We start from the raw sequence: 27,205 nt of genomic DNA on the forward strand, positions 1-27,205 counted from the left end.
GGGAAACAATCCTCCTTCCCCTTTCCCCCTGTCTGTTTTGGGAGCTTAGTTACAGGTAGATAGCTGTGTTGGTCTGCCATACGCGGAACAAAAAAAAAAATTCCTTCCAGTAGCACCTTAGAGACCAACTTAAGTTTGTTATTGGTATGAGCTTTCCTGGAAGTGTGCATGCAAACGAAAGCTCATACCAGTAACAAACTTAGTTGGTCTCTTAAGGTGCTACTGGAAGGAATTTTTTTTATTTTGTTTTGGGAATTGTGTGCAAAAGAGAAATCCTGGAGAAGGTTGCTCTCCAAGCAAAATTGAAAAGGGGAAGTTTTGTTGCTTTCTTCTTCTTCCCTCAAAGTCCCAGAGATCAATTAAAAGTGGCAAAGAGATAAGAACACCACCTCCTGCCCTTTTTGGGAGCAGAAGCTTTTATCATGATTAAACAATTTAAATGTCAAGTTGATGCTTTGGAGTATTGCTTGCTTATGTGTTCTCTCTCTCTCTCTCTCTCTCTCTCTCTCTCTCTCTCTCTCTCTCTCTGTGTGTGTGTGTGTGTGTGTGTGTTTGGATCTAAAGGACAACATCCATGTTTACACCATAAAAAAATCCTTCCAGTAGCACCTTAGAGACCAACTAAGTTTATTATAGGTATGAGCTTTCGTGTACATGCACACTGTATCTGAAGAAGTGTGCATGCACACAAAAGCTCATACCTATAACAAACTTAGTTAGTCTCTAAGGTGCTACTGGAAGGAATTTTTTTTATTTTGTTTTTACTACAGCAGACCAACACAGCTACCTACCTGTAACTATGTTTACACCATGTGAATACATAAAGAGGGCACTGCTGCATACAATCAGCTACAAAAACCGAATCCTCTTTATACTGAAAATAAAATACCTGCAATGAAAGAAATGTGATGCTGTCATGCGAAGCATGTTTGTTTTTGTCCCTTCCTGTAATTTGGGAGGAAAATGTAGCCAATCCACTTTAAATTCTTTAATTGCAATGGTTCAACAGCCAGCGATCTTTTAAGGAAACCTGTGGAGTATTTATTCTTTTATTTTATTCTTTCAAGCCTTAAACTGGAAGCCTTCGCTACTCATAAGAAAGTCCCACTGAATTCAATGGGACTTACTCCCAGGTAACCGTGGAAAGATTCTGCAGTCTTATACTGCGATATTAAACATTTCTACTCAGAAGTAAGTCCCACTGAGTTCAATAGGACTTACTCGCTGGTTTGTTTCCTGATCATTATCACAGTTTCCATTATTATTATTATTATTATTATTATTATTATTATTATTATTATTATTATTATATCATACAGTCATAATACTGTACTTCATAGAATTCCTCAATGGATCTGTTACTGTCTGAGGAGATCTACTTAAGGCTGAATGAAAGTCAGGTACATACACAGACAATTTTACTATTTGGAGAGACTCTCTCTTCTCCAGCCTCTTTCAAACTACTTTTTATGCCCTTTATGAACAAGTGTGTGTGTGTGCGTGCGTGCGTGCGTGCGTGCGCATGTACACAAACAAGTGGGGTGTGTGTGACAAACTAGGTCTTTGCCCCAGGTGACAGAAAGCCTAGTTTTGGCCCTGGTGCGTTTCAGCCCTGCACAACTTTTTGGTATTTCACTGCCTCAAAACAACATCTGAAGGCCATGGAACAGCCAAAAGTCCTGGTTGACTACGATGGTAGACTAGATTGGCCTTTGGCCTGGTCCTGCAGGACTCTTCTTATGCATGCAAACCCCTATCACTCAGCTATGGCCCCTTCCCATACATATAGGCATATATTATCTGGATGCAGCAAAGGAGGGAATGCCAAGCAAAGTGGAAAGCCAGTTACCTTTTCCCTGAAATTCCTATCAGCTGCCGCCCGAGAGAGACACGACATGGCTGCCTTGCCCACACGATGGTTTTCATCAAGCTGCAGAACGGCAAGGAGCTGTAAGGTCTGTGGAAGGGGTTGCAGTCGGCTGAGTCGCTTCCCTTTCAGTTTCTTTATTTTCTTCATTCTCCCAGGACGCTGCAGGTCCTCAGACAGCATCACTGCGGAGGAGGAACCCAACCATAAGTGGATTATGGCTCTGAAAAGCTATTTCCGATTTATTCTTTCTCCCCTCCATGGTATAATGTCAAGGTAACTTATTGTACAACAGTTTGCATGCAGTGTGTCATAGCATTTACACACGAGGACTTTTCTGCACCAACGGGACTTCCTCTCCCCATGGCCTCCCTTGCCCACCCCCACCCCCCAAATCTTCTCCAAAGAGTTGAAGGAACACCTCCTCAACAAATTTGGGAGGTATGCAGGGAGAGGAAGTCCCATCGCATAGGCAGAAATCTTTGTACTAAAACAATGTTTCTCAAATTTGGGTCTTCAGCTGTTTTTGGACAACTCCCACCATCCCTGACCACTGGTCCTGCTAGCAAGGGTGATAGGAGTTGTAGTCCGACAACAGCTGGGGACCCAGGCTTGAGAAACATTGTGCTAAAAGGACAACTTCATTGGACACAACCCCAATGCCTTTTTTTGTTTAAAGGTATACAATTGCAGGTACAAATTAACATTTAAGGTTGTTAAATCAGACACTGGTCCACCCAGTGCGCTAGCAACTTTGACTAGGTCACAGGTAGAGAAAGATCTTTCTGATCAACCCAACAGCTCAGTTGGAAGATTGTGAGACTCAGTCTCAGGGTTCGTGCCCAAGGTTGGACTAAAAATTCCTGCACTGGAGGGGTTTGGATTAGATGACCCTTGGAGTCCCTTCCAACTCTAAAATCCTATGGTTTAATGGGAAATTCTGGGGATTGAACATAGCAAGACTCCATCTGCCACAGCACCTTGTTTTTTCCAGCAGCCAATCAGATGCATTCAGCCACAGGCATGATAGCAACACTCCCTCTCATTGTTGCTCTCCAGCGGCTGCTAATTATGGCCTGCTGCCCATGAACCTAACTAGGAGCCACTGACTGGCAGACTTTCCTTCCTTGGAAGTTTTGAAACAGAGGTTGGATGGCCATCTGCCCAGGGATTCTTTCCGAGCACAATTCAAAGCGTTGGTGCTGACCTTTAAAGCCCTAAACTTTAAAGCCCTGTATACCTGGAGGAGTGTCTCCACCTCCATTGTTCTGCCCGGACACTGAGATCCAGCTCTGAGGGCCTTCTGGCGGTTCCCTCGCTACAAGAAGCCAAGTTACAGGGAACCAGGCAGAGGGCCTTCTTAGTAGTGGCACCCGCCCTGTGGAACACCCTCCCACCAAATGTCAAAGAGAAAAACAACCACCAGACTTTTAGCAGACATCCTTTTAGCAGGGAAGCTTTTAATGTTTAATAGACTATTGTATTTTAATATTCTGTTGGAAGCTGCAAGGGGAAACCTAGCCAGATGGGCGGGGTGTAAATAAATTATTATTATTATTATTATTATTATTATTATTATTATCATTATCATCATCTTCATCATCATCATCATCATTCTTGCATTGCTGGGGTTTGGACTGGATGATCCTTTGGGGTCCCTTCCACTTCTACTCTTCTATGATCATTTGACTCACCCTCCATAAATTTGTTTAATCACCCTCTGAAGTCACCTAGGTAAGCGCCAGGACCACACCTGGTGGCAATTAATTGTGGATATTATTTAACGCACAATGCAATGACGGTGGAGATGTTTGGGTGACACTGAGGACCAGTATGTTAAAAGAGGAGGAGAAAATCCTCTCTCTCTCTATCCACTTAGACCACCCTAGGCATAATTGAATAAACCTCTGTCATGTCTCCCTGCCCCATAATCACATTTTTGCCTCATATTTGTGTTCACTTGATTCCTTCCATTCCTAGGTAAAGGTCAAGGATCCCTGAATGGTTAAGTCCAGCCAAAGGAGACTATGGGGTTACGGCACTCATCTCGCTTTTCAGGCCGAGGGACATAGGCGCCGACTCCATGGGGCCTGAGGGGGCCCGAGCCCCCTCAAAAATTCGTTTAGGGGGCTCTGCCCCCCCAATAATCTCCGGCGCCCCTCCAGCAGAGCGCCATCGCCGCCCCTCCCCCAGCCCAAAATGCACAGGGTCGGGCTGCATGCCTCCTGCCCTCCCTCCCGAGCAAAAGCTCCACCCAATTTCCTTCAGAGCTGATTAATAGGCGCAGCACGCTCTCCCCTATTCGCCCACGAGGAGGCGGCGCCACTTTATTTGCATATTCATGAGCTTATTTATTATTCATGAGCTTTCATTTATTATTCATTATTTATTATTCATGGGCTCCCCCAATATTTTTTACAAGTCGGCGCCCCTGCCGAGGGAGCCGGCGTTTGTACACAGACAGCTTTCCAGGTCAGCATGACTAAACTGCTTCTAGTGCATGGAGGACTGTGGCAAGTGCCAGAGTGCATGGAAACACCGTATACCTTCCTGCCGCAGCAGTGCCTATTTATCTACTCACACTGCTAGGTTGGCAGGAGCTGGGACAGAGCAACAGGAGCTCACCCTTTGCACAGATTCGAACCGCTGACCTTCCAATCAGCAAGCCCAAGAGGCTCAGTGGTTACCTGCAAGGCTACCAATTTGAACGAGCGCTTGGTAAAGTGCCCCCTAGTGGACCCTGAAAGAATTGCCGCCAGTGGCAGACAGCAACAGCAGCACTCATATCACTGTGTTGCTCTAGGTCATGGGTAGGCAAACTAAGGCCCAATCACCTTCTAAATCCGGCCCGCGGACTATCCGGGAATCAGCATGTTTTTACATGAGTAGAATGTGCCCTTTTATTTAAAATGCATCTCTGGATTATTTGTGGGGCCTGCCTGGTATTTTTGCAACAGCCAGTGGTGGGCCTTGGAGATTCACCCTATATAGTAACTCGTAACCTGGCAGACACCCGACCAAATCTCAAATAGGGTCTCCCTCACCAGCCATTCATTTACCTTCTTTAGCAAATCTGGCCAGGTGTTTTTCCAAATTGTTCACGTGGTGCTTCTCCAGGTAGCTGTAAAACTGGAATAATGTCACTGATTCAGCTGGGAGACCCGTCGAGGGAAAGAGCAGGCTGGCTCCAACTATCTGCTCCAGGAACACCTGCAAAACTGAAAGGGGGTGCATAGAAATGAGGCCTGGGATGTTTTAAACAAAATAAACATGAGGCAAACAGTTCTATCTACAGATGGCCAGGGCTTGGGTATTTGAATTTCCTCCTATACATTGGAAGATAAGAAGAGCCTTGCTGGATCAAAACAAAGGTGCATCTCAATATTTTGTGTGTAACCACTATTGCCTAAACACTTTCAAGCCTATCCTCAATGCATTCAGAACTAAACAATAATGCTGTGTTGTTGCTTTTTAAGAAAGTTGAAATTGTGAATGTAGTAAATGCTGGGCCCAATATTCCTTTCTCCACTTGTGATCACGGCCAGTGGCGTAGCGTGGGGGGTGCAGGGGGGGCCGGCCGCACCGGGCGCAACATCTGGGGGTTAGGGTTAGGGGGCGCAAATCCATGGGTTAGGGGGCGCAAATTACTTGCCTTGCCCCGGGTGCTGACAACCCACACTACGCCACTGATCACGGCATAACACAATGCACAAAGGTAGGAGGCAAAATAATGAAGACCATTTTACTTAGAGGGCACAGTCTTAGCATGGCTGCTAGAATAACTGTACACAGGACAGGAGTCCCAGTGTAATTCATGGAAGGCATGCAGCAGCAGCAGCAGCAGCAGCAGCAGATGGTGGTGTTGCTTAGTACCCACAGGGCACAACTACAGTTATACCTCATGTTACGTTGCTTCATGTTACGTTTTTTCAGGTTGCATCCCACGGCGACCCAGAAGTACCAGAAAGGGTTACTTCCAGGTTTCACCGCTAGTGCTTGCACAGTAGTGCTAAATTGCGCTTTGCGCATGTGCACAAGCTCCAAATCACGCCGCGCACCTGCGCAGATACGGCACTTCAGGTTGCGGGCTTTTCACGTTGCAAACGGGCCTCCAGAACGGATCCTGTTTGCAACCAGAGGTGCCACTGTATTCACCACCTAAGCATAGAGGGAAAACATCTTTATGCATAAGTCAGAAGGTGCCAGATTTCAGCCTCAGGCAGAAATCCCGAGCTCAGTCACTTGTATGCAAATGCTAAGCAAAAAGAATTAAAAGATGAAAAACACCAGCCCTCTTAGTTTGAAATATTTGAGAGGAAAACATATGGATTTGGTCAGTGAGGTAATTTTCAGGACTTGGAATCAGCATCAAGGTGCTTTTTTTCTCTATGCAATCGTGAATTCACATACACAACTGCAAGAAGAAGAAAAACTATGGCATGAAATTGCAGAAGGAGAGCCTGCAACCATCGCTGCCCTTCTTCAACCCACTTCAGTCAAATGAATTTTTGGGATGCCAGAGGAGGTGGCGGCTCTAATTCAGGGCTGGCTCACCTGAGGCCATTCAGGTGGTGCTGGGCTGCAACCATTCTAGTGAGCTCCGACCACTGGTTATGCTGGCTAGGACTGATGGGAATTGGAGTCCAGTAAAATCTGAAGGGCTGCAGATTCCCCACCTCTGCTCTAATGCTCCGTTGGCTACAGCAGGAATAGGGGAACCTGTCTCGCCCCAGTGTGTTGCTAGACTACAATCCCCATCATCCCTGGACATTGTCCTTGCTGACACAGGCTGATGGGAGTTGGAGTCCAACGACATCTGGAGGGCCACAGGTTAGCCAGCCTTTGCTTACAGGACGGGTCTAAGCTACATCATGCAGCATTACCAGCTAAGTGACTACTAGGGCCATGGGTCAGAAAGTCCTGGGTTCAAATGTCCCCTCTGCCAGGTAGCTTTTTATAGGTGACTCACCCAACAGCCAGAGTTCCACTATCTGTAGTGAAGCTGTAATATTGAGGAATCCTGGAGACAGTAATACTGAACAGGATTATTGTAAGGATTGCTGAGCTAATATACATCAAGGGCTTTGAACAGCCACGGGGCAAGTTATAAATGCTGAAGAATTATTATTACACAGATTACATTTTTATAAATGAATACATTTTCCCTTTAATCAGTCAGTGGATATTTTAATCATTGCACCGCTTTGGATTAACTGAAATACAAAACTGCTGCCAAGTTTTAAAAGTGATCAACACTGGGCAATCACAAGCAAAGGCACAAATACAATTGTGCATCTCAGGCACCCGGGGTAGGCAGGTATTACCTTTTTCTATGTGTCCTTGATAGTTCTCTTTCGTTTTGAACATCAGTATGTATTTCAAAGGGTTCCAAAATCTTTCTGCCGGACAGAATAAAATGCTCCCCCTCTCGGTGCACTCACTCCAAATCTTCAGGCAGCGCTTCTGCTTTTTAGCTTTTTGAATGACTGCAAAATAATAATAATAATATGAATGTCAGCAAGGGGCCTGAAACTCATTTGCAACTTAAAAGTGAAATACCAGATGGTATGCCTTTTCTGCAGTGGCTCCCTCCAGTGGCGTAGCGTGGGGGTGCAGGGGGGCCGGCCGCACCGGGCACAACATCTGGGGGGGGCGCTTGCACTCGCAGCTCTCTGCCCCTACTAAAATCCACGGGTTAGGGGGCGCAAATTACTTGCCTTGCCCCGGGTGCTGACAACCCACGCTACGCCACTGGCTCCCTCATCTGTGGGATGCTCTCCCCAAGGAGGTTTACCGTCATTATACACCTTTTGGCACCAGGCAAAAATGTTCCAATGCCCTTTTAAATTGGGGGGGGGCTGTTATTGGGTTGTTGTTGTTTATTTTGAATATGTATTTTGTGATTTTTTTATTTTGATTTTATCCTGTGAAATGCCCTGAGACCTACAGGTATAGGGCGGTGTGTGTATATGTATATGTATATGTATATGTATATGTATATGTATATGTATATGTATATGTATATGTATATGTATATGTATATGTATATCATCATCATTTTTAATTTGTATACTGGCTTTCTATCTTACAATACTCAAGGCGGTTTACAAGCTGAAGAAACAAAAAATGTACATCTTATAACAATCTAATGCAATACAAAAATGTGATAATAAAACATAACTTTAAAATAGGCAGCCTACATCAAAATAGTAACATTCAACAATCAATTAGAATAGTATAAAATAATAATAACATATAAAACTTAAACATATGTATATAAAATAATAAGCCTAAATTGAGCCTGTGCTAAACAGTATACACGCCAAAAGGACATACGCACAGACAGGGATACGTAGACGGATGCATACGTCACCAAATCACTCCACTAGCATTTTACTAATCTCAATAAAAGCTTGATCCCAAGCTCCCAGATCGATATCTGCCTTCTTGAGAGTTTGAGTCACATATGACATGCAAAGGTATGCAGGGCGGGGGAGTGATATGTCCAATGCGGACTTTTTGTTTTGCATGCAAGTGAGAGCTGGGAGGCCATTAGAAGTAGAAGATCTATTTGAAGGAGTGGCACTTGGTTAAGGAAGGAATTCAAGAACCTGTGGCTCTCCAGGTGTTGCTGGACTCCAACTCCCATCAGCCCTGACAACATGGCCAATGGCCTGGAATGATGGGAGCTGTAGTCCGACAGGGAGGTTGAGCGAAGGGGGGGGGGTGAGAATGGGTGTGTGCTATATGTATGTGAATTGGGATGTGTGTGAGAAACTGTGTGGGGTTATTCCACCCACTTTTGCTTTGATCCCACTGGCTCCTTGAACGTTAGCCACAAGCGACTGCAGCCCTTGGTCATAACAGGTCCTCCATCCCCACCCCCTGCTAAACAGGGGCTGAAAAACAGAGGATTCTTGGGAGTGTCTGTTACCTTAAAGTTTTGGACATCTCATAACTTACTCTCTTCCACAGAAGTCAGGTTCCGCGGCACAGGAGCAGCCAGAGCAGAGATTATTTCCAGAACATGTTTCTGTTGTGACACCTCTTCCAAAAGGCTCTGCTGGACAATTGGAGCTAAGTTTGGCAGGACAAGTTTCTGGAAGCAAGAGGAGAGAGCAGTGAAGAGGCTACTGCTCAGGGTTGTATACTAAGCAACAAGGCAGCCAAGTTCATCTGCACATGATCCAAAACTTCCCCAGGGCCATCAGGGAGAACACCTGCCTCCCACCTCTGCGGCTGGGACACACATTGTCAAATGCAACCCAACAGCTGTGAGTTAATTGCACTCCACTGAGCATGGATATGAATAAAGCCACTTCCTTCCTTTTGAAATTACTGTGTTGTTGTAGTGCATGCCGATAAGCAGCTGCCAATATTATGGACCACAGAGAAATGCGCAAAGAGGACTCTTGCAATACCGCAGCTCTTGGGCTGCAATTAAGGCTTTTCCGTTCATTTCGCATTTACAGGTGAATCTAACAAATCTGCATTTTCCCAAAACAATATGAGAATCGAAACAAACACAGCTATCCTTCTAAATTTGCACTTATCCGACTTCTGCAATGCAATTCTACATCCAGCCAATGTTTGCAAAAATTTGGTGAAAGTGTGGATATAAAAATTGAACACATAGGTGAAAATAACACACAAGGATGCATTAAATTTGGGGAAACTGCTTGCAGAAATGTGTATATAACTCAAAGCTGCATATAAAAATGTGATTATTAGAAGAAAACAATTTGCAAACTGCCATGCAAATGGAGAGAACTGAATCTTGAGACTGGAAAAATGAGAAACTGAGGGAACTGGAACTGACAGATCACTCCATTCTCAGTTGCAATCCAAAGCTGTAAAGGCCAGTGCAAACAAGATACGTCCTCGTGCGAACATTCCTGTAAAAGGACCTATGAACAGCAGAAGCTGACACAGAAACCCCAACACTGGCAACAAACATCTTGGCAAACATGCAAACTATATAAGCACACTCATTAGTGAGCTAAGATTGGCTCAATATTAAGTTGACACAAATGAATGGGTTTACTATTGGAGCCTTGTTCTAACTTCCCACCCCCATACCCATGTGATTAATAACTGAATGAGGATGGGGAGCAAGACTGTAACACTGGCCCTACCCCTGTCTGGGATGCTCTGCCCCCAGATTTACAGCTGAAAATAATGAGTTCTCACCAAAAGGCATTTCCTTGTAGTATCTCAACAGACATTGTAATGGAGCATTGAACATCTGCTGACTGAGAATGGTTCTTAGCCAGAAGATCTGTTCATGAGTAAGCATTAACAGAACCTTTGGGAGTCTAAGGCTTCAGGGTTCTTCCAAAAATCATTCTCTCTCTCTCTCCTATGTGAATTGTGCTCTTCCCACTCCTGACTGCTACTACTGTATAAGGATGATCAGCATGAAAGAAGGAGCAGCTGGCTGCCCTGTTCTCAGATACAGCACAGCCAGCAATCAATGGAGCTGGAAGGGGCCTACTTGCTGAGAGATATAGCCAGGAGCAGAGACTTTTTGGAAGTCAGCCTGTGCCAGAGTTACCTGGGACCTCACAATCATCACAGTGCTTCCTTGTTCAGCTCTGCACTGGGTAGTCATGTCCCCAGGGAAGTCAACATCTGGAAGTGCCTTCAAAGGCTTCCTGAGAATTTCTGCTCAGGCCCTGGAAACATAACTATCGGTTGCAAATAGTCTGACGAGCATGTATTAGGAAAGCAGATTTAAAAGGGGATGGGTGTCTGTTTTGTTTTTACCAGAGCGCCAAATAAGAGCTGGACCACCTTCCTGTGGGAACAGCTGCCCTGGCATGAGAAAACACCCAGGCAAACCTTTCTTTAAATATTTGGATATTCATTATGTGTATCAGTGTGGCAATCTCAGAAGCAAGGAGAAGGTCATAGCTCAGAGAAAGAAGCTCTGAAGGTCCCACATACAACCACCTGAATCTCCACTTAACAGGTCAGGCAGCAGCAGCTGGGAAAGACTGCTGAGATTTCCATTCCACCTTAAGAAGCAGACGCATGGAACTGTTGCGTGTCACATAGAATTTCATAGAATCATAGAGTTGGAAGAGACCACAAGGGCCATCGAGTCCAACCCCCTGCCAAGCAGGAAACACCATCAGAGCACTCCTGACATATGGTTGTCAAGCCTCTGCTTAAAGACCTCCAAAGTAGGAGACTCCACCACACTCCTTGGCAGCAAATTCCACTGTCAAACAGCTCTTACTGTCAGGAAGTTCTTCCTAATGTTTAGGTGGAATCTTCTTTCTTGTAGTTTGGATCCATTGCTCCATGTCCGCTTCTCTGGAGCAGCAGAAAACAACCTTTCTCCCTCCTCTATATGACATCCTTTTATATATTTGAATATGGCTATCATATCACCCCTTAACCTCCTCTTCTGTTTACATTCCAGCACAGCTTGCTGGGAACTTCCATTGTGTGTTGCTTTTGCTTTTCCCGTTTCTCTCTGAGAAGACGAGAGAGATGACATGTTTCTTTGTCCTGATTTATGATTAATAAATCTGTAGTTGTAGTATGCTTCCACAAGCCTCACATCTATTCTGTGTGCGCAGTTTGATCTGCTGATAGTGTGCCCTGGCTTTGAAGCCCAGGTCGCTGATTTACGTTGGAGCAGAGGTGATGGGTTTTCGCAGTGGGACGCCAGGAAGGAGACAGCCCAGCTGGAGCTAGCCAGCTGGCCTCCCGGCCCTCTGCATGTCGACAAAGACCCCTTGCCTGAAATCCTGAAGAGTTGCTGCCAATGAGACTGGACCAGAGGTAGCCCTTTCAATGTGGCGAAGCTCTTTAGAAGTTGTTGGACTGCAACTTTCATCACCCCAACCAGCATGGTCAGTAGTCAGGAATGGTGGCAGTTGTGGTCCATCATGCTGGTTACCCCTGGAATGGACCAGTGGTCCAAACTAGCATAAAGGCTGCTTCATATGTTCAAAAGATGCAGGGATAGGGCTGCCAGCCAACCTGAAAAATACCTAGGGTTGTCCGGCCCTGTTGTCATCAGATGAGAAAAGGGAAAGTCAGAGTTCCAATTACACAAAAAAGTCAGACTTCCAAGGTATGCACAAGACGGCCATTACTTCCCTGTCTTGTTAGTGGTCTTCCCAAGAAACATCTTTTTGGGAAAGAGGAGGGATCAAAGGTGGATCTTTGATCTAATCTAGCAGAGCTTCTTCTTACACATGAGTCACAGGGATGCAGCAATCTGTCGATTTTGGTTTCTCCCAGTCTCTTTTTCCCAGCCTTAAGTTCAGTTCTCTACATTTCCACATCAGGTTGTGATTTTTTAAAAAAGTTCTCACAAAGCATTTTTTAAAGTGAGAATTTCTCCTAATTCGTATGCAACAATACACATTTTTGCAAAGTGGATTTTCCCGTTTGTATATGTTATCTTCCCCAATATGTACATTTTCATACACACGTTGCCTTAGTATATGCATTCCTGAACACATGCCTTGGAGACCTACAAGGCAAAATTCGGAAAAGTGAGAATTTCAAAGGATGGCTGTGTTTGGGTTTGCATATTGATTCAGAGAGTGCGAATCGGGTAGGTTCGCCTTTGAATGAGAACTAACTTGAGTTTCTCCCGCCAATCCCAACTCATGACAAACGGTTCAAATGTTTGCTGATTGTGCTCATTGAAACAATACAATCTTCTCTCCAAAGACCGACTGTCCTGAGTCCCCCATTCCGTGACATTAATCATAGTAATAAGACTCCAATTTCCCCCTTTTTAAAAAAGAAAATAGAAAGCAATCAAACACAATTCCCCACCTGCAGAAGAGCTCTGCAGAACTGCAGGTGAACTCCCAGAAGTGTATCTAGGTCATCACTGCCTGTGGTTAACTCCTTCTTTTCTCTTTTGGTATCATAGCTCAGGGATGGAAGTGTGGCTTTGTTGTAGCTGCTGGTGCTAAGGACAAGGATAAGGAAGCAAATAATTAATAGCATGAAAATAAAGCAGGGCAGCAGGGGAATGGGTGGTGAACCAAGCCCTATTTTACTGAGGAAATATGGTCAATGCTTCCTCTGGGTTATGATCTGGGATCAGATTCCAGTGATCCAAAGGAATTCCGTGAAAGGAACATAAGAACAGAACATCAGAAGAAAGCTGGTGGGTAATGATAATAATAATTTATTATTTGTTTCCCCAGCCACTCTGGGCGGCTTCCAACAAAAGATTAAAAATACATAAAAATACATAAAAATAAATTAAAATGTCAGACATTAAAAACTGCCTTCAGATGTCTTCTAAACGTCAGATAGTTGTTATCTCTTTGACATCCGATGGGAGGGCGTTCCACAGGACAGGTGCCACTACCAAAAAGGCCCTCTGCCTGGTTCCCTGTAGCTTTGCTTCTCACAGTGAGGGAGCCACCAGAAGGCCCTCGGCACTGGACATCAGTGTCCAGGCAGAACGGTGGGGGTGGAGATGCTCCTTCAGGTATACTGGGCCAAGGCCATTTAGATCAGTTCATCAATCCATCCACTCTAGCACCTTGATTGTCAAGAGTGGTCAACCAGAGCTTCTGGGAAGCTATCAGAGTAGCACATTTGGTAGATGAGCAGTTGGTAGAACATGAAGGCTCCCTCGACTCAATACTATAGGCAGCATAATTATTTAATCTAGCCCTGTTGGGCCATCACTCTTCTTCTCACAGTCTTCTAACCTCTCAGAGGCAGGGCTGTGTATATATAGCATTTCTGCAGATAGGGAAAGAAGGTTGGAAATTTACCTGGTACTGCGGGTCCTTACACTCCCGAGAGATGACAGTTCATCCGCACTGCCATCAGCATTGAGGAAGTCAAAGCTTTCCAGCACTGTCTCAACCATCAAGCTCTCCACAGAGGAGTGTTTCAGTTGGTACTTTTTCGGCTGTTGGAAAATGCAAAATTAGTTGCATTTCCTTTTCAGTAGAAACCCTTTTCATCCCCGTGGGCTATCAGTAGCACAGATATCACCAGTGAATATTCCAGCACCACTACCCTGATTTCCCAAACTCCCATTAGCCCCAACCCACCATGGCCAATGGTCAGGGATGATGGGAGTTATAGTCCAATAAGAAGAGAAGAGTTTGGATTTGATATCCCGCTTTATCACTACCCGAAGGAGTCTCAAAGCGGCTAACATTCTCCTTTCCCCAGATTACGAGTCTATCGCTCTTAACCACTACACCACACTGGCTTTCAATAATATCTAGAAAGCCAGATTCCCCAGACCTGCTTTAGGGTGCCTTTCTCTAGGAACATTTTCACCCCTGTGCATGGTTCAGGCATAATCCATATGTCTGCGCAAACGTTCTTGCCATCTTTGGGAATGGAAAGGATAAGTACCGAGAGCTAAAACTTGACAATTCTTTACCTTTAATTTACCCCGGATGCAGAAAAGCTGGTATTCCAATTCCTCCAGTTGGATAGGGCTCGGATGCAGGGATTTCAACAAAAGCAACACTTCCTGAAGCGTCTTCTCAATCGACTTAGTCCTTCTACCACTTCTGACATCAGAATTGCCTCTCGATCCTCTTCGACCAGCAGAGAGGACCTTCCTTTGCTGTACTAAATGGTGACTCCTGTCCCGGGTGGTGGACTTGCTCCTCACTTTCTCCTGATCCAGAGGGCGCGTTGGTATGGCGAGAGCGGGGTCAGCATGGGTTGTCTCTTGTAGGATGTCTAGAGTCCTGCGGCTGGGAGTTTGGCACAGCAGAAGGTCCTGCTGCTCTCCTGCCACACAAGCATCTTGTAGGATAGTCAGCGCCCTCTGATTCGAAGGTGGCGTCACGTTCCTGCTTTCTGCCCCTTTCGGGTCCTCTGAGCTGAACGAGCTGCCTTCTGTCGTCTCCGTAAGGCTGTGGCTGGTGCTCCTCAGACTCATGTCGAAATCGCAGTCGGCCAAGTAGCTCAGGATGCAGGGATCTCGCGCCTCGTCCCTGATATCTGCTTGTTTTTTCCCTTGCTGCAAAACAGACTGAGGCAAAGAGAGAGGTGGAATTACGCAATTAGTGCCTTTCTACAGCACATAGTAAGCGCAGCTCCTAAAAGGAACCGTGCGACCTTCCAGACATTGATGAATCTCAACTATCATCATCTCTGAACAATGGCTACACTGAGCAAATCTGTCAACTTCATTTTCTCTCAGTTTCTCATTTTTCCAATGTTAAGTTCAGTTCTCCTCTCTAGAGGGCTAAGCTCTCCCCCCACCGTGTCCCTCAATTGCAAGACTACCCATCCAGGGAGGGATTCAACTAACTTGTCGTGCATGTGGAATAAGGTTCTCTTGTGCAATGGGACTTCCTCCCCCCTCTCCCCCCCTCCACGTTCCCTAAATCTGCTCTGGAGTATTGGGGGAGCATGGGCAGAGGACCGGGTGAGGTGGGGAACATCTCATTGCTCAAGTGGCCCTCATCCCCTGTACACATGCCCCACTTAGCACTATAGGCAATGCCCCATTTATTCATGTTCAAGACATGCACAATTGCACTTGTATGCATTGCAGCAAACCTGGAAGTGGCACAGAAAAGGGCAGAAACGCCCCTAAAAGAGCACGAAAATGGCAAAAATGGTGCAAAAACAGCGCCCAGCAATCCCACAAGCCTTTGTACAGACGTTTAAGGCCTGTGGAGAGTTGGAATTTGAGCAAGAAGGGAGTGGTTGTGGTGGAGTTTGGTGAATTTTTTTGTTTTCACCCGTCAGGGTTTTGTTTTTGAAAGGGGTTTTGTTTTTCAGAGGTTTAGAGGGTGTTTTCAGGCTTTTGCAGTGGTGTTCCCAACATACACCATTTCACTTAAAGGTGTGGTGCCTCAGAACGTAACCCCCATGTAAATGTACATTGAATTCCACCCATTGTTTTTCAATCTTTCCGCTTCACCAGAAACTTCTTCAGCTCCTTGAAGGCCCTTGGTGCTTTACATCTTCATTTCATTAATTAGCAACAGTTAATTAATTAAGTAGTTAATTAATCAGTTTCATTAATTAGCAACAGTTCCAAACTGCACGGCTCCTGTCTGAGGAGAGCCAGAGAAGACTAGTATATTGTGGAGCTGACACTCATTTATCACAGGCTGCTAACTGAGCATACTTTTGTTTTCCTTTGCCCAATACATTTCAGCAAGTGGGACAATTTCCTGTAGGCTTGTCACGACACACTGCAAAAGTGGCTGGGAGGGTAAGCGCTTGAGCGCAGAAGCTCTTTGCATCCCGCTTACACTTACAAGGTAATATTTCTCTCGGAAGCTGGGGGTGTTTGGTGGGGTCCAGCTGTAGATGGAGTTTTTCCTGCTCCCCACAGAAAACTTGGAGGCAGATCCAGGAGACAAGACGAGACTTTCAGTGTCAAAAGGGCTACGGGAGGGAGAGAGAGAGAAAGAGAAAGAGAAAGAGAGAGGATGAACTCGGAATTCAAAGGTTTCATGTGCCATACCCACTGAAGAAATGTCATTCCTCTCCCCCATAGTATGTTTGCACACCACCACTGTATGGAAAAATGCTTGATAACAACAACAACAACAACAACAACAACAACAACAACAACAACACATTTATTATTTCTACCCCACCCATCTGACTGGGTTTCCCCAGCCACTCTGGGCAGCTTTCAACAGAACATTAAAAACAGAATAGAACTTCAAACATTAAAAACTTCCCTAAACAGACTGATTGTTAAGTGTTGTTGCAGGAGATAGTTCCGTTGCAAGAATATCTCGTTTCCTCAGTGAAAAGAAAAACACCAATGTCATGTTCAGTGGCGGGAGCGATACAATTTTTTCACCCAGCTAAGATATCTGTTGCAATTGGGAGTACAGTACAGAAGAAGAAGAAGAAGAAGAAGAAGAAGAAGAAGAAGAAGAAGAAGAAGAAGAAGAAGAATAGTAGTAGTAGTAGTAGTAGTATGGATTTGATATCCCGCTTTATCACTACCCGAAGGAGTCTCAAAGCAGCTAACATTCTCCTTTCCCTTCCTCCCCCCAACAAACACTCTGTGAGGTGAGTGGGGCTGAGAGACTTCAAAGAAGTGTGACTGGCCCAAGGTCACCCAGCAGCTGCATGTGGAGGAGCGGAGACCCGAACCCGGTTCACCAGATTACGAGTCCACTGCTCTTAACCACAACACCACACTGGCTCTGTTGAGAGCACCTATTAGACTGCGCCCATGACATTGCTAGCATCATGGGCAATAAGCCCCCACTACTGTGTGCCAAATCAAAACAGTTTTATTTGCTCAAGCCCTTTTAACACAGCATATTTATGTTGCTTTTATGCACTGGCTGTTTTTATTGATTTATTGCTATTTAGTCCCTTGCTTTAATTTTATTTTCATTACTAGCCTATAGCATTGTTTTGCCTTGTTTTTTTACTGTTTGAGATACTCTACAGTAAAAAACCACCTTGAAAACACTTCCATTAAAATGGGGGTAAAAGATATGATTGAAATAAATTAAAATAAACGAGGAGCAGCATGAATGCACACCCTGCCGCTGGGATGCCGTCGTGTGAACTGAAGCTTTGATTTGCTTTTAACTCTTCAGAAGCTGAACACTCATCCAAAATAATTCTTCATCTAGCGCAGCAGTTTTCAAACATGAAGCTTTCAGGAAACAAGTGTGTTCACATCCCCCACCCCACCCTGCAAAAATGCAGAAGGTAGCAGCATTCATGCTATAGCCAAGTTCGTGTGTAGCATTTTTTAAACACACACACACACACACACAAAACTACTAATGCAAATCCCAAAGCAAATGAATGTGTTTGTCCCCAAATTGCAGTTTGGAAGGGGCAGGAAGAGAGTGACTGACAATTCCAGTGAACTGTAGTTCACACTGAATACAAGAACGGTTCTGAGTAGCTTACAAGAGCCCTGCAGTGCTGTCCGGAGTACTCTTAGTTTGCACAGAATGCAGCGTGCGGTGAGGGTGGTAGAAAACTGAGGAAGGGAACAAACTCCACACTGCAACATTTTGTTGCAGGGCCCCTCAGATACATCTTTATTTTTACATGCACATATCACTCTGCCACCTAAAACAGTGCTCAGAGCAGCATCCCAAAACACAGATATTCAAATATAATGGTGGACACCATCTAGCAAGGGCACTAGATGGATAACAATCAATCTTGGGGAGGTGGAAATGCCCTAGCAAAGACCAGTTAGGAGATAATTTTCTGCCAGATGCGTTTCAGCTGTTCAGTCCCATGGATTTCATTCAGATTTTCTTCCAAGTTTGTCCGCTTCGGGGCACCACTTTATCTCAGCCTGAAGACAACCTGAGCATGGATAATAATGTCTTTACTCCGAAGGTGCTGCTGCGATACCACCATGGAGGCAAGGCTTACGCAGCATTAAGACTAATGAAGTTTAATTGGCTAAGTTCGCCAGTGTCACACAGCTGGGTTTCGTCAAAGCAAGTCAGTGCCACACAGGAAGATTAGCAACTCATCTGCTTTTTCTCACTTTGTAGCAAAACAAGAGAAGATCTCTGAAGGGCAGAGAATATTCCATCCAAAGCAGACGCCACAGTTACTTACAAGTCCATTTCACTGGCTTGTTTCCAATGTATACACTTCACCTGACTACCGATATGCAGAAAAGATGCACTTTATGGTTTTCAATGTTAAAACCTCAATATGTGGGACCACCAGCCTCATATAACCAAAATGCTTACATCTAATTAATGCATGAAGTAGTTAATATCATAGAGTAAGCTGTCCTCCCAGGCTAAGCTTGGCCACTCCCCCTCATCATGGGAGTAAGGAAGTAATGTACAGTAGTACCTTGGTTGACGAACATCTTGCGACTTGAACGTTTTGTTGCCCAAACGCCACAAACCCAGAAGTGATTGTTCCAGTTTGGAACCTGAACGTCCAGTGCCGCTTCCGTGGCTTCTGATTGGCTGCAGAAGCTTCCTGCAGCCAATCAGAAGCCGCGCCTTGGTTTCCAAACATTTTCGAAGTCGAACGGACTTCTGGAATGGATTGCATTCGACTTCCGAGGTACAACTGTAATGTATATGGTTTCCTTGGTCTACCAACTCTGGTGTGTAACACAGGGCCTTTTCTACAAAGCCATTCTTGTGTCACTATACAAATAATTTAGGAACTTTCTTTTTTATATATATATAAATATTTTATTAAGTTTCCACAATAAAAGACAAAGAAAATACAAAATCACAAAAAAATACAATACAAAAATACAAACATTAAACACATCAAAAGAAAAAGAAAAAAGAGATAACAAGAAAAACAAAAATTCCCTCTTTCTTAATTTCTCATCTTCAATTAGCTTATTTTCCGGACTTCCTCACATCTCCCGTTCTTATATCCCTTTTTTAAAAAATTATTTCAGCAAATTCATAACGTATTAATTTATCTGTTATTAATCCAATCTTACATTTTACTTTGTTGCTAGAGCCCCTGCAGTTCATTTCAATGTCCTTAACATTCATAAATTTTACAATATTTCTGCAAATAAGTTTTAAATTTCTTCCAGTCTTCCTCCACCGTCTCCTCTCCCTGGTCTCGGATTCTGCCAGTCATTTCCGACAAATAATTTAGGAACTTTCACAACTGTGAATCTAATCTAAGTTTTGCTGCCTGTGTTTTCTTACTTTTCTAGGGGGGGGGACATGCCAGGGAACTGGATCTGTGCCCATTTCCCTTCTATATTATGGTTCAGCTATTGCTTTGGAACAGGACCATGTCTGCTTTCTGCTTTCTTCTTCGCAGCTCTACAAAAATGTAGAGCACATGGGATGATGCTGTGCTCAGGTTGTGTGTGTGAATAAAACCACCAACTAGTCTTCATTCCATGAAAAACAAAAGCTGGGTAAGTGCTGGAACCCCTGGGGTTTCTTTGTCGCTCAGGGATTGGGGTGGGTGCAACATCTGGGTATTGTTTTGGGGGAGTATTGTTGCTTTTTTATTTTTTAGTGGTAACTCCTACAATTCATGTGGAAATTGTTCAGTTAGGCTGAGTACTTTTTGATGAGCTCAGTTCATAGTTTATGACTACTTTTGTTATGTTTGTATTTTTATTTTTTGCATTGTAAGCTGCCTTGAGCATGGGTTTAGTTATGGAAAGGGGGCATAAAAAATAAAACGATACATTTACAAATGTTATGCTGGTGAAATGTTTTGTACCAGAATGACGTTGTTGCACAAGAGAAGGCGTTGCTGTGGTAACATCGTTGCACAATCAATTGTGCAAAACAAGTTTCCGCTAGCAAAGCTGTTGCACCGGATTCCGCTGGTGCACAACATTTAAATTCACTCATCATGTAGGGCAAGAGCTCTTTGTACTAGGTGCAGCAGAATTCAACCTTTTCAGATCCAGTATCTACTCCTAAGCCAAACATGCATTTGGGGACCCATTTCTTAGTCTTTTAACATATCTTTGCAAGGTGGTAATGCTCTTGTTGCAACCCATCTTCAATCAAGCCATGGCCTACTCATGGGTCTCAATTCAACAGATGAAGACCAGTGAACTAGTGGACAGAGAATCATGGATACGGCCCTGGAAGTGTGGCATGGAGTGAGGGATGCTCTGGCTCCACCCACCACCAGTTGCAACCCCGGTGGGCGTTTTTCATGGGCCAATAGCCCTGCACGGAACATAAGGCTGTCTTTCCCTGCTCTTGAGATTTAAAGATTTAAAAAGCACACACACACACACAGAGAGAGAGAGAGAGAGAGAGAGAGAGAGAGAGAGCGCAGCTGGTTTGTAAATAAGTCATTTTATAGTGTAACGAAAACGGGGGGAAAGTGTGTATTTTTTAAAAAAGTGGCTACAAGCAAGCAAACAAGTCTGATGGTTTTCTTTGGGGGGGGCTCAACTTATTGGGGGATTTTTGCACAGACCCCATGAGAATCCACTTGCTGAAAGACCGACATATTGAGCAAACTCAAAACACTGCAAAAATGTTTTTTAGATTTCCTACCAAGGATTAGCTCACAAAATAAAACATGCCCCCAATTAAAAGAGTTTCTCGGAATAAAATGTTTCTTTCTTGGAGGGAAAACAGTAAGGGTTGTTTGTGTGTTAGTTTCCCACTACAAACAGCATTGCAGGAATCCCCATGGAGTTTTTATTTACACGCAGATCCAGTATATCATCGGAATATATTCTTCACACACACAATTTACCTAGGACAGAAGTCAGCCTAACAGATTTGTATTTTCCTGGAACCCCATAACGCCATGCTGCAAAAGAATTCCCAGCACTTCTTAGGCAGAGCTGTGGCTGGGGGTGGGGTGGGGAGGTCTAGCCAGGGTTTCTGCCCCAAATAAAGCCTCCAAAGGGGCGCCATTGAGGCTCCCAGCCTCCCAAGCATGTCTGAGCTTCAGCCAAAGAGAAAGAAGAAAAAGTGAACCTGAAAATTTTTCTCCTCTGTGCAACTTCTGAACAGACAATCCCTCCATGTGCAGCCTTACTCACTGGTATTTGTACAAGGGATTGCCAAAGTTGCCACAAGAGGTCCCCATTTAAGTTTGGAGAGGAAACATTTCCCTGTTAGAAAAGAATTCAAGCCTTAGGAGAGCTGGCACACACATTTCTGGATTTGCAGATCTAGCAGCAGGGAAGGACTGGCAAACCCCAAGTGAGACAGGAGTTGCTGCAAAGAGTGCCGTGGAAACTTTTGGCACACAGAAAGGGAGAATTGGAATCAATTAAACTTGCTCTGAGTTTGGCTTCTCAAATGCCTCGCTCGCTACAGTGCTCCAGCCAGGAAACAAAAGAGGCTTCTCTGCACTGTGGCTTTGCAATATAGTCACTACCAAAGCTGGTTTAGCCAGAAAGAGATGTGCAAAATCTATACGGAAAACAAGAGATGGGACTTGAGCTGCAGGGAAGTCAGAGTAGAAAAGCCAAAGGACCCAGACCTCTTACCTTTTCTGGCACACATGCCCTTAGCTACTGTTTTTACAAGGATATTGGGAGAGCGGGGGACAATTATTTGGCTAAAACATTTTTCTCCCATAATCTGAGCACCGATTCTGAGACGCTCCCTGGAATTATATCCGTCCTACACTACAGAGAAACAATAGCATCCCACTGTAAACATCCAGGAAGTTAAGGGGAGATCACACACACACAAGCACACCCAGTTTATTCCAGCTTTTGTATGGTGCAATGGCCATGTTTGCATGTCACAGTAAGCCAGGAGTGGAGAACCTTTGGCCCTCCAGATGTTCCTGAACTTGGGGTGTTAGGGGAGGGGCAGTATCTCTGGGGAAGGACATATCATGCTCCTTCTGGGCAGTTTGTCCGCCACAGGTTTGGTGCCCCTGCACACAGCTCTCATCCGTGGCTCCTAGAAGCTGTCAGCATGAGACAGCAGCAACACCCTGGAAACGGCTTCAAATGACCAGCTAAACTGGGTGAGGGTAGCCAATGGGTCTGAAACCCTCAATGAGTTAGGTTCTTGCCCTGCATGCAAAGACAGGCTCCAGTGGATTGAGTGGATGAGACCAATAGTGGGTCCAACGGTCAAGAAGGCAGTTTCTGCATGTGCTGTAGAGGGAAGAGAGGGGCAGATAGGGCTTGTCAATCTGGGAAGGTAGACCGTCTAGGAGAAGGAAAACTCTGATCACAAACCTCCACTGTCCTGTGGCTATACCCATTTGTGAGAAAGGCTTTGAAAGTAAACCAGGCCTTACCCTCTACCTTGCGGAACATCTTCAGGAGCAGAAAAGGCTAAGGAGTAAACTCTACACAAATCGAGAGTGGAGTCCCTAAGATGGTTGGATGCCATCTTGTATGCCTCCTACCAGAAACTCCTGCAGCCAAGCATATTGCTCTGCTTTCCTTTGGACCACATCAGCCAAGGGAGCAGGTCTTGTCATCTGGGCAGCATGGATCTCCATACACACTTCCTAGGCTTGCACTCCAGGGAGCTCACTTCAGTGCTGCTAATGTAGCAAAAAAAAACCTCAACCCAACTCCTATCAGCCCCAGGAAGAATGGCCAATGGCCAGGGATGATGGAAGTTCAGCAGCATCTGAAGGTTTCCCACACTTGCAATAAGCTACAAAGCCATGGCTTACTATGCAGAAGAGTTTGCTCTGGAAGGAAACAAACTATGATCCCAATTGAGTGTTGCATCAAATCCAAGTTCATTTGCTCCAAACAAACCTTGGTGACGGATTATGGTTTCTGGAGGAAGCAAAACAAACCATAATTCCTGGTTTGCACACAATGCTAAGCCAGGCACCCTGGTTAGCCTTCTCCCAGGGTGAGTGGGGAGCAGCGATCATGATCCTTTTGCACCATGCCAAAGGCCTGTCTAGGCCAGCATCCTGATTTCACAGTAGCCAACCCAATGCCTATGAGGAGTCCGCCAGTGAGATCCCAAGCGCGACAGCAGTCTCCTCACTGGTTGTTCCCCAGCAACAGTAAAGTGGGCAGCACTTACTTGCGCATGGTAATATTTGGTTTAAGGTTTAACGTGATGCGCAAACTCTGTCAAAACAAAGACATCTTAACCACATGGAAAAAGGAAATGCCAAACAAGTCCAAGAACTAATAAATAACAGGAACTAATAAATAAAACCATTGCTTTCCAAAGTAGATTTTTTACAAAGATTAAGGCCATCTTTCTAGTCAAAAAGTGTTTTTTTTAAATAAAAAAATCGCTTCACACGCCTCGCCCAGCAGCAAGCATCAGTCAACGTTAGCATTTCAAGCCAATCTTTAATAGCAAATCATTTATCACACAAAAAAAGTTTACAAAAGGATGACCCTAAAAAAAGTTTTAAAAGCAAGACCACTGTTGGTGAATTTTTGAAGTGGAAGACAAGTGATTGTGCTGGAACAGCTAAGTAGGAACTTGACACAACACACATTTCAGGTCATTGTGTTAAGATCCAAACATGGGAAAGCTGATGAACGTATAAACAGTTTGTTTCAGGTGGCCTCCTTCCCTTCCCCTTATTTTGGGTACCGGCCAAATGTTTATTGTGCAGTCTTAAAGAGCTTTCGTTCTCAGCTGTGTTTCATCTTCAGATTCCATTCTTCATTATTTGTATAGACATTACCAGTGAACTACGGAAGTGAGCTTCAAGTTCACCCAGAGCAGTTCATTGTTAAGGGGAGGGCAGTACAAAGCCACTGGCAGAATTGCCACCAACAGAAAGAATAAAGTCTTTTTTAAAAAGAGAGAAGACAGCAATACAGCCTGGGCAATATATTCTCCTCCCAAACATCCTTTCTTCCAGAAGTGGCATTTATAGAGCTGAAGGTGTTGTGGGGCAGCTGTTCCTACCTAAGCTGAGCTTGGCCTGCAGGCGAGAACAGAAAGAGAACTGCCAATATAATTCTATACCGACACCAACCTTCCTGAGCACCAGATTCACTAGACAGCAGAGGTGGCCACTTTCTGTGGGCTCAAGGAATGCCCTGTTTCAGCAGCCTGGTAGCTGGAAGTACACGTTGAATCACAAACAGACCCCAGGCCCCAGTGAGATGCTATAATCCAACAGATACCATTAACGAGAAATGGCTTCACATGCATTCAGATATATGCAGCAAAAGTCCCAAAGAGGTGTAGAGTGTGCACTGAAACACAGAGCTAATTCAAACATTCTATCTTGGTTTATTAAGCCAAGATATGCACAAGCCTTTTGTGTACATAATGGAGCGCATTATCTGCTGCCTGTGCAAAATGCACAATTAAACTAGGAAGCCTCTAATAAACCATACTTTTGCCATTTGGGGCATGTTAATCTGGAGCACACATCAACTTCAGTTGACTGTACAGCAGCCACTCCCTGATGGACTAAAATGGATGCCGAGAATGTAAATATTCTGTGTCACTTTTGTGTAAGGTGCTTGGACAACCATATGTCAGGAGTGCTCTGATGGTGTTTCCTGCTTGGCAGGGGGTTGGACTCGATGGCCCTTGTGGTCTCTTCCAACTCTACGATTCTATGATTCTATGATTCTATGATTCTATGAATTTTTTGCTGACTCTCGGTGACAGTGCAGGAGACCTCAACATCTTGGAAAAACCTCGTTAGATCTGCATAATAAGGTGCTAAGTAATGCAAAGAGAAAAACAACAACCTTCAAAATGGTCAATCATTGCATTATTGAAAATGGTATCAGAATCTATCTGGGAGAAAATGTAGTCCATAAGTCAACAACTTACACAAGTTCAGTTATGTAAGTAATAAAACTGATGTGAAAGGTGGAAAATTCTACCCTATTGGTCCAGTTCCTGTCCTGGGAAATTTTCTCTTTCTCCTAGCCTTGCTGCCTAACTTTTGCACGTGCTGCTTCAGAGCTCTGGATACGCAACTTTGAACTTTATTCCAAAATGCTAAGCAAGCTAGGAAACCTAGATATCCTGTGAAATCCAGAAATTCTGTTTCCCAATAAGATCGGTTGTTGGGCTTCAGGAGCCCAAATCTTCAAACAGGATAGGTAAAAACCAACTACAATTGATTGCATTGTCAGTGCAAACATAATGCTATTCTTAATCCATATTATTTACTTAAAGCACTATATCCCCATATTGCATTGCTTTACGTTGCTTTTATCTTCTTCCAATTTCATAATAGCACTATCTTCTATGCAAAGATAATCATACTATGCCTTAAATGACGGGTTGGTTTGTTTGTTTAATTTACAATCCTGAGTCTGTAGTCTATATGACAATAAAGATATTATTATTATTATTATATTATTATTATTATTTTATGCATTACTGGTTATGTATTACCATCTCCCTGCCTTGCCAACAGACAAATTTTAACCCTGACTGGTGCAGTGGCTGGGTAATCACAAAAGTAACTGATCAAACTTCAGCAGGTGCCAGCTTCGGAAAGCCAGGATAATAAACCAACGCCAAGCTGCTTTAGCCGAAAGAGAAAACTATAGTTTATCAGAGGCTCTGAAAGCCATTCAAACTTGCAGAGTTGCAGACCAATCACTGCATCCAAAGCCCTGCCACACGTGGTCAGGGTGGAAGATGGAGGAAGCAGGCAGGTTGATGTGCCAACATGAAAATGGCACACAGAGTAAGCCCAGGTTGGGTCTGATGCTGTCATATGGTGGCAGCAGGCCTGGTTTGCGATCCACTGGCTACCAGGCCAGCTTAGCCCCATCCCTCCCTAGAAAACCTCATTTGGGGGCTTTCTGCTGGCAAACAATGCCATTCTCACTGGCGGCACTTCCTCTCATTCACACATGCAGCGGATAGAAGAGGGAGCTCAAGGGCATGTTCCCCACCCCCAAGTCCACCAGCACTGCAGCCTTGAACAAACAGAGCTTGAGTTGCTTTGCCCTGCTTTGAGTTGTGCTTGTGGCGAAGAAATGTGTGAAGGGTCCGCATGCATTGAAAGGACATAAAGCTCATACATGCCTCAGATGAATACGGTCATCTGATCACGGTCACATTCTCTCTCTTACAAAGACATAGAAACCACCAGATTCACTATACAGCTTGTCCTTCATAGTGAAATGGTGGCCATGTTACCCAGGACCACATAAAACTGCTTTTCATGCTACCAGTTGGCGCAGCACACATTGCGATCTTAGCAAGCGGAATCAGACACACTTACTTCCAGAGGACCTCCAGCTGCAGTTTGATGGTGCCCAGTTCAGTTATATCCACAATGATGGCTTGAGGCCGGGTTGTGAAGAAGTCGATGCCGTCACATGTCACCATGCCAACCAACAGGGTGCTAAGTCCCCGCAGTTCTGTGACCTGGACAACAAAAACAACAAAGGATACCATGCTATCAGTCAAGGGTAGCTATATGCATACCAGCCTCTGGGTATGGAAACTGGTACATGAACATGCCATCTACAGCACAGTAGCGAAGTCTTCTGCCCAAGACATTTCAATTCTCATGCATCTCCCAGAGCACATGTGTACCGATCCTATCATAAATGGATAAATGTGTGGCGTAACAGCCCAAAATAAAAGCATCTCAACTTTCAGCAGAACAGAATGGTTGGATTCCAGGCAAACCATACCTGTTCACTGCATACCAGAAGGCTGTACCCACAGTGGCCTCGTTGGCACATAATGGTAAGCCATAGTGTGAACCAGTGATGGCTCTCCAGAAGATGCTGGACTACAACTCCCATCAGCCCCAGCCTTCATGGCCAATGGTCATGGATTATGAGAGTTGTGGTCCCCTTTGGAGCAGACGGTCCATAGCTGAGTGGCATAGCATGCAGGTTCAATCCCAGCATCTCCAGGTAGAATTGGGAGAGAACTCAATTGGCAATCCTGGAGAGCCGCCATCAGTCAATGTAGACAACACTGAGCTAAATCAATGAATCAATGGATAAGGCAGCTTCTTATGTTTCTAAGG

At 44.6% G+C, this 27,205-nt stretch overlaps 1 protein-coding gene across 3 annotated transcripts in view; it reads right to left on the reverse strand.

Moving 5' to 3' along the window:
* Positions 1-27,205, reverse strand: part of RIPOR3 (RIPOR family member 3) — a 102,399-nt gene that overhangs the window by 4,322 nt on the left and 70,872 nt on the right. For all 3 annotated transcript variants that reach the window (XM_082225885.1, XM_082225884.1, XM_082225886.1), the window contains exons 11-19: positions 26,444-26,589; positions 16,105-16,234; positions 14,259-14,861; positions 13,633-13,772; positions 12,671-12,809; positions 8,831-8,966; positions 7,192-7,353; positions 4,927-5,085; positions 1,850-2,052 (exon numbers count right to left, since the gene is read on the reverse strand). In XM_082225885.1, coding sequence (XP_082082011.1) covers positions 1,850-2,052; positions 4,927-5,085; positions 7,192-7,353; positions 8,831-8,966; positions 12,671-12,809; positions 13,633-13,772; positions 14,259-14,861; positions 16,105-16,234; positions 26,444-26,589 — 1,818 coding nt within the window. The remainder of the gene's footprint in view (positions 1-1,849; positions 2,053-4,926; positions 5,086-7,191; positions 7,354-8,830; positions 8,967-12,670; positions 12,810-13,632; positions 13,773-14,258; positions 14,862-16,104; positions 16,235-26,443; positions 26,590-27,205) is intronic.

This window comes from Podarcis vaucheri (assembly GCF_965113315.1).
Source record: "Podarcis vaucheri genome assembly, chromosome: 6".
NCBI classification, from domain to species: domain Eukaryota; kingdom Metazoa; phylum Chordata; class Lepidosauria; order Squamata; family Lacertidae; genus Podarcis; species Podarcis vaucheri.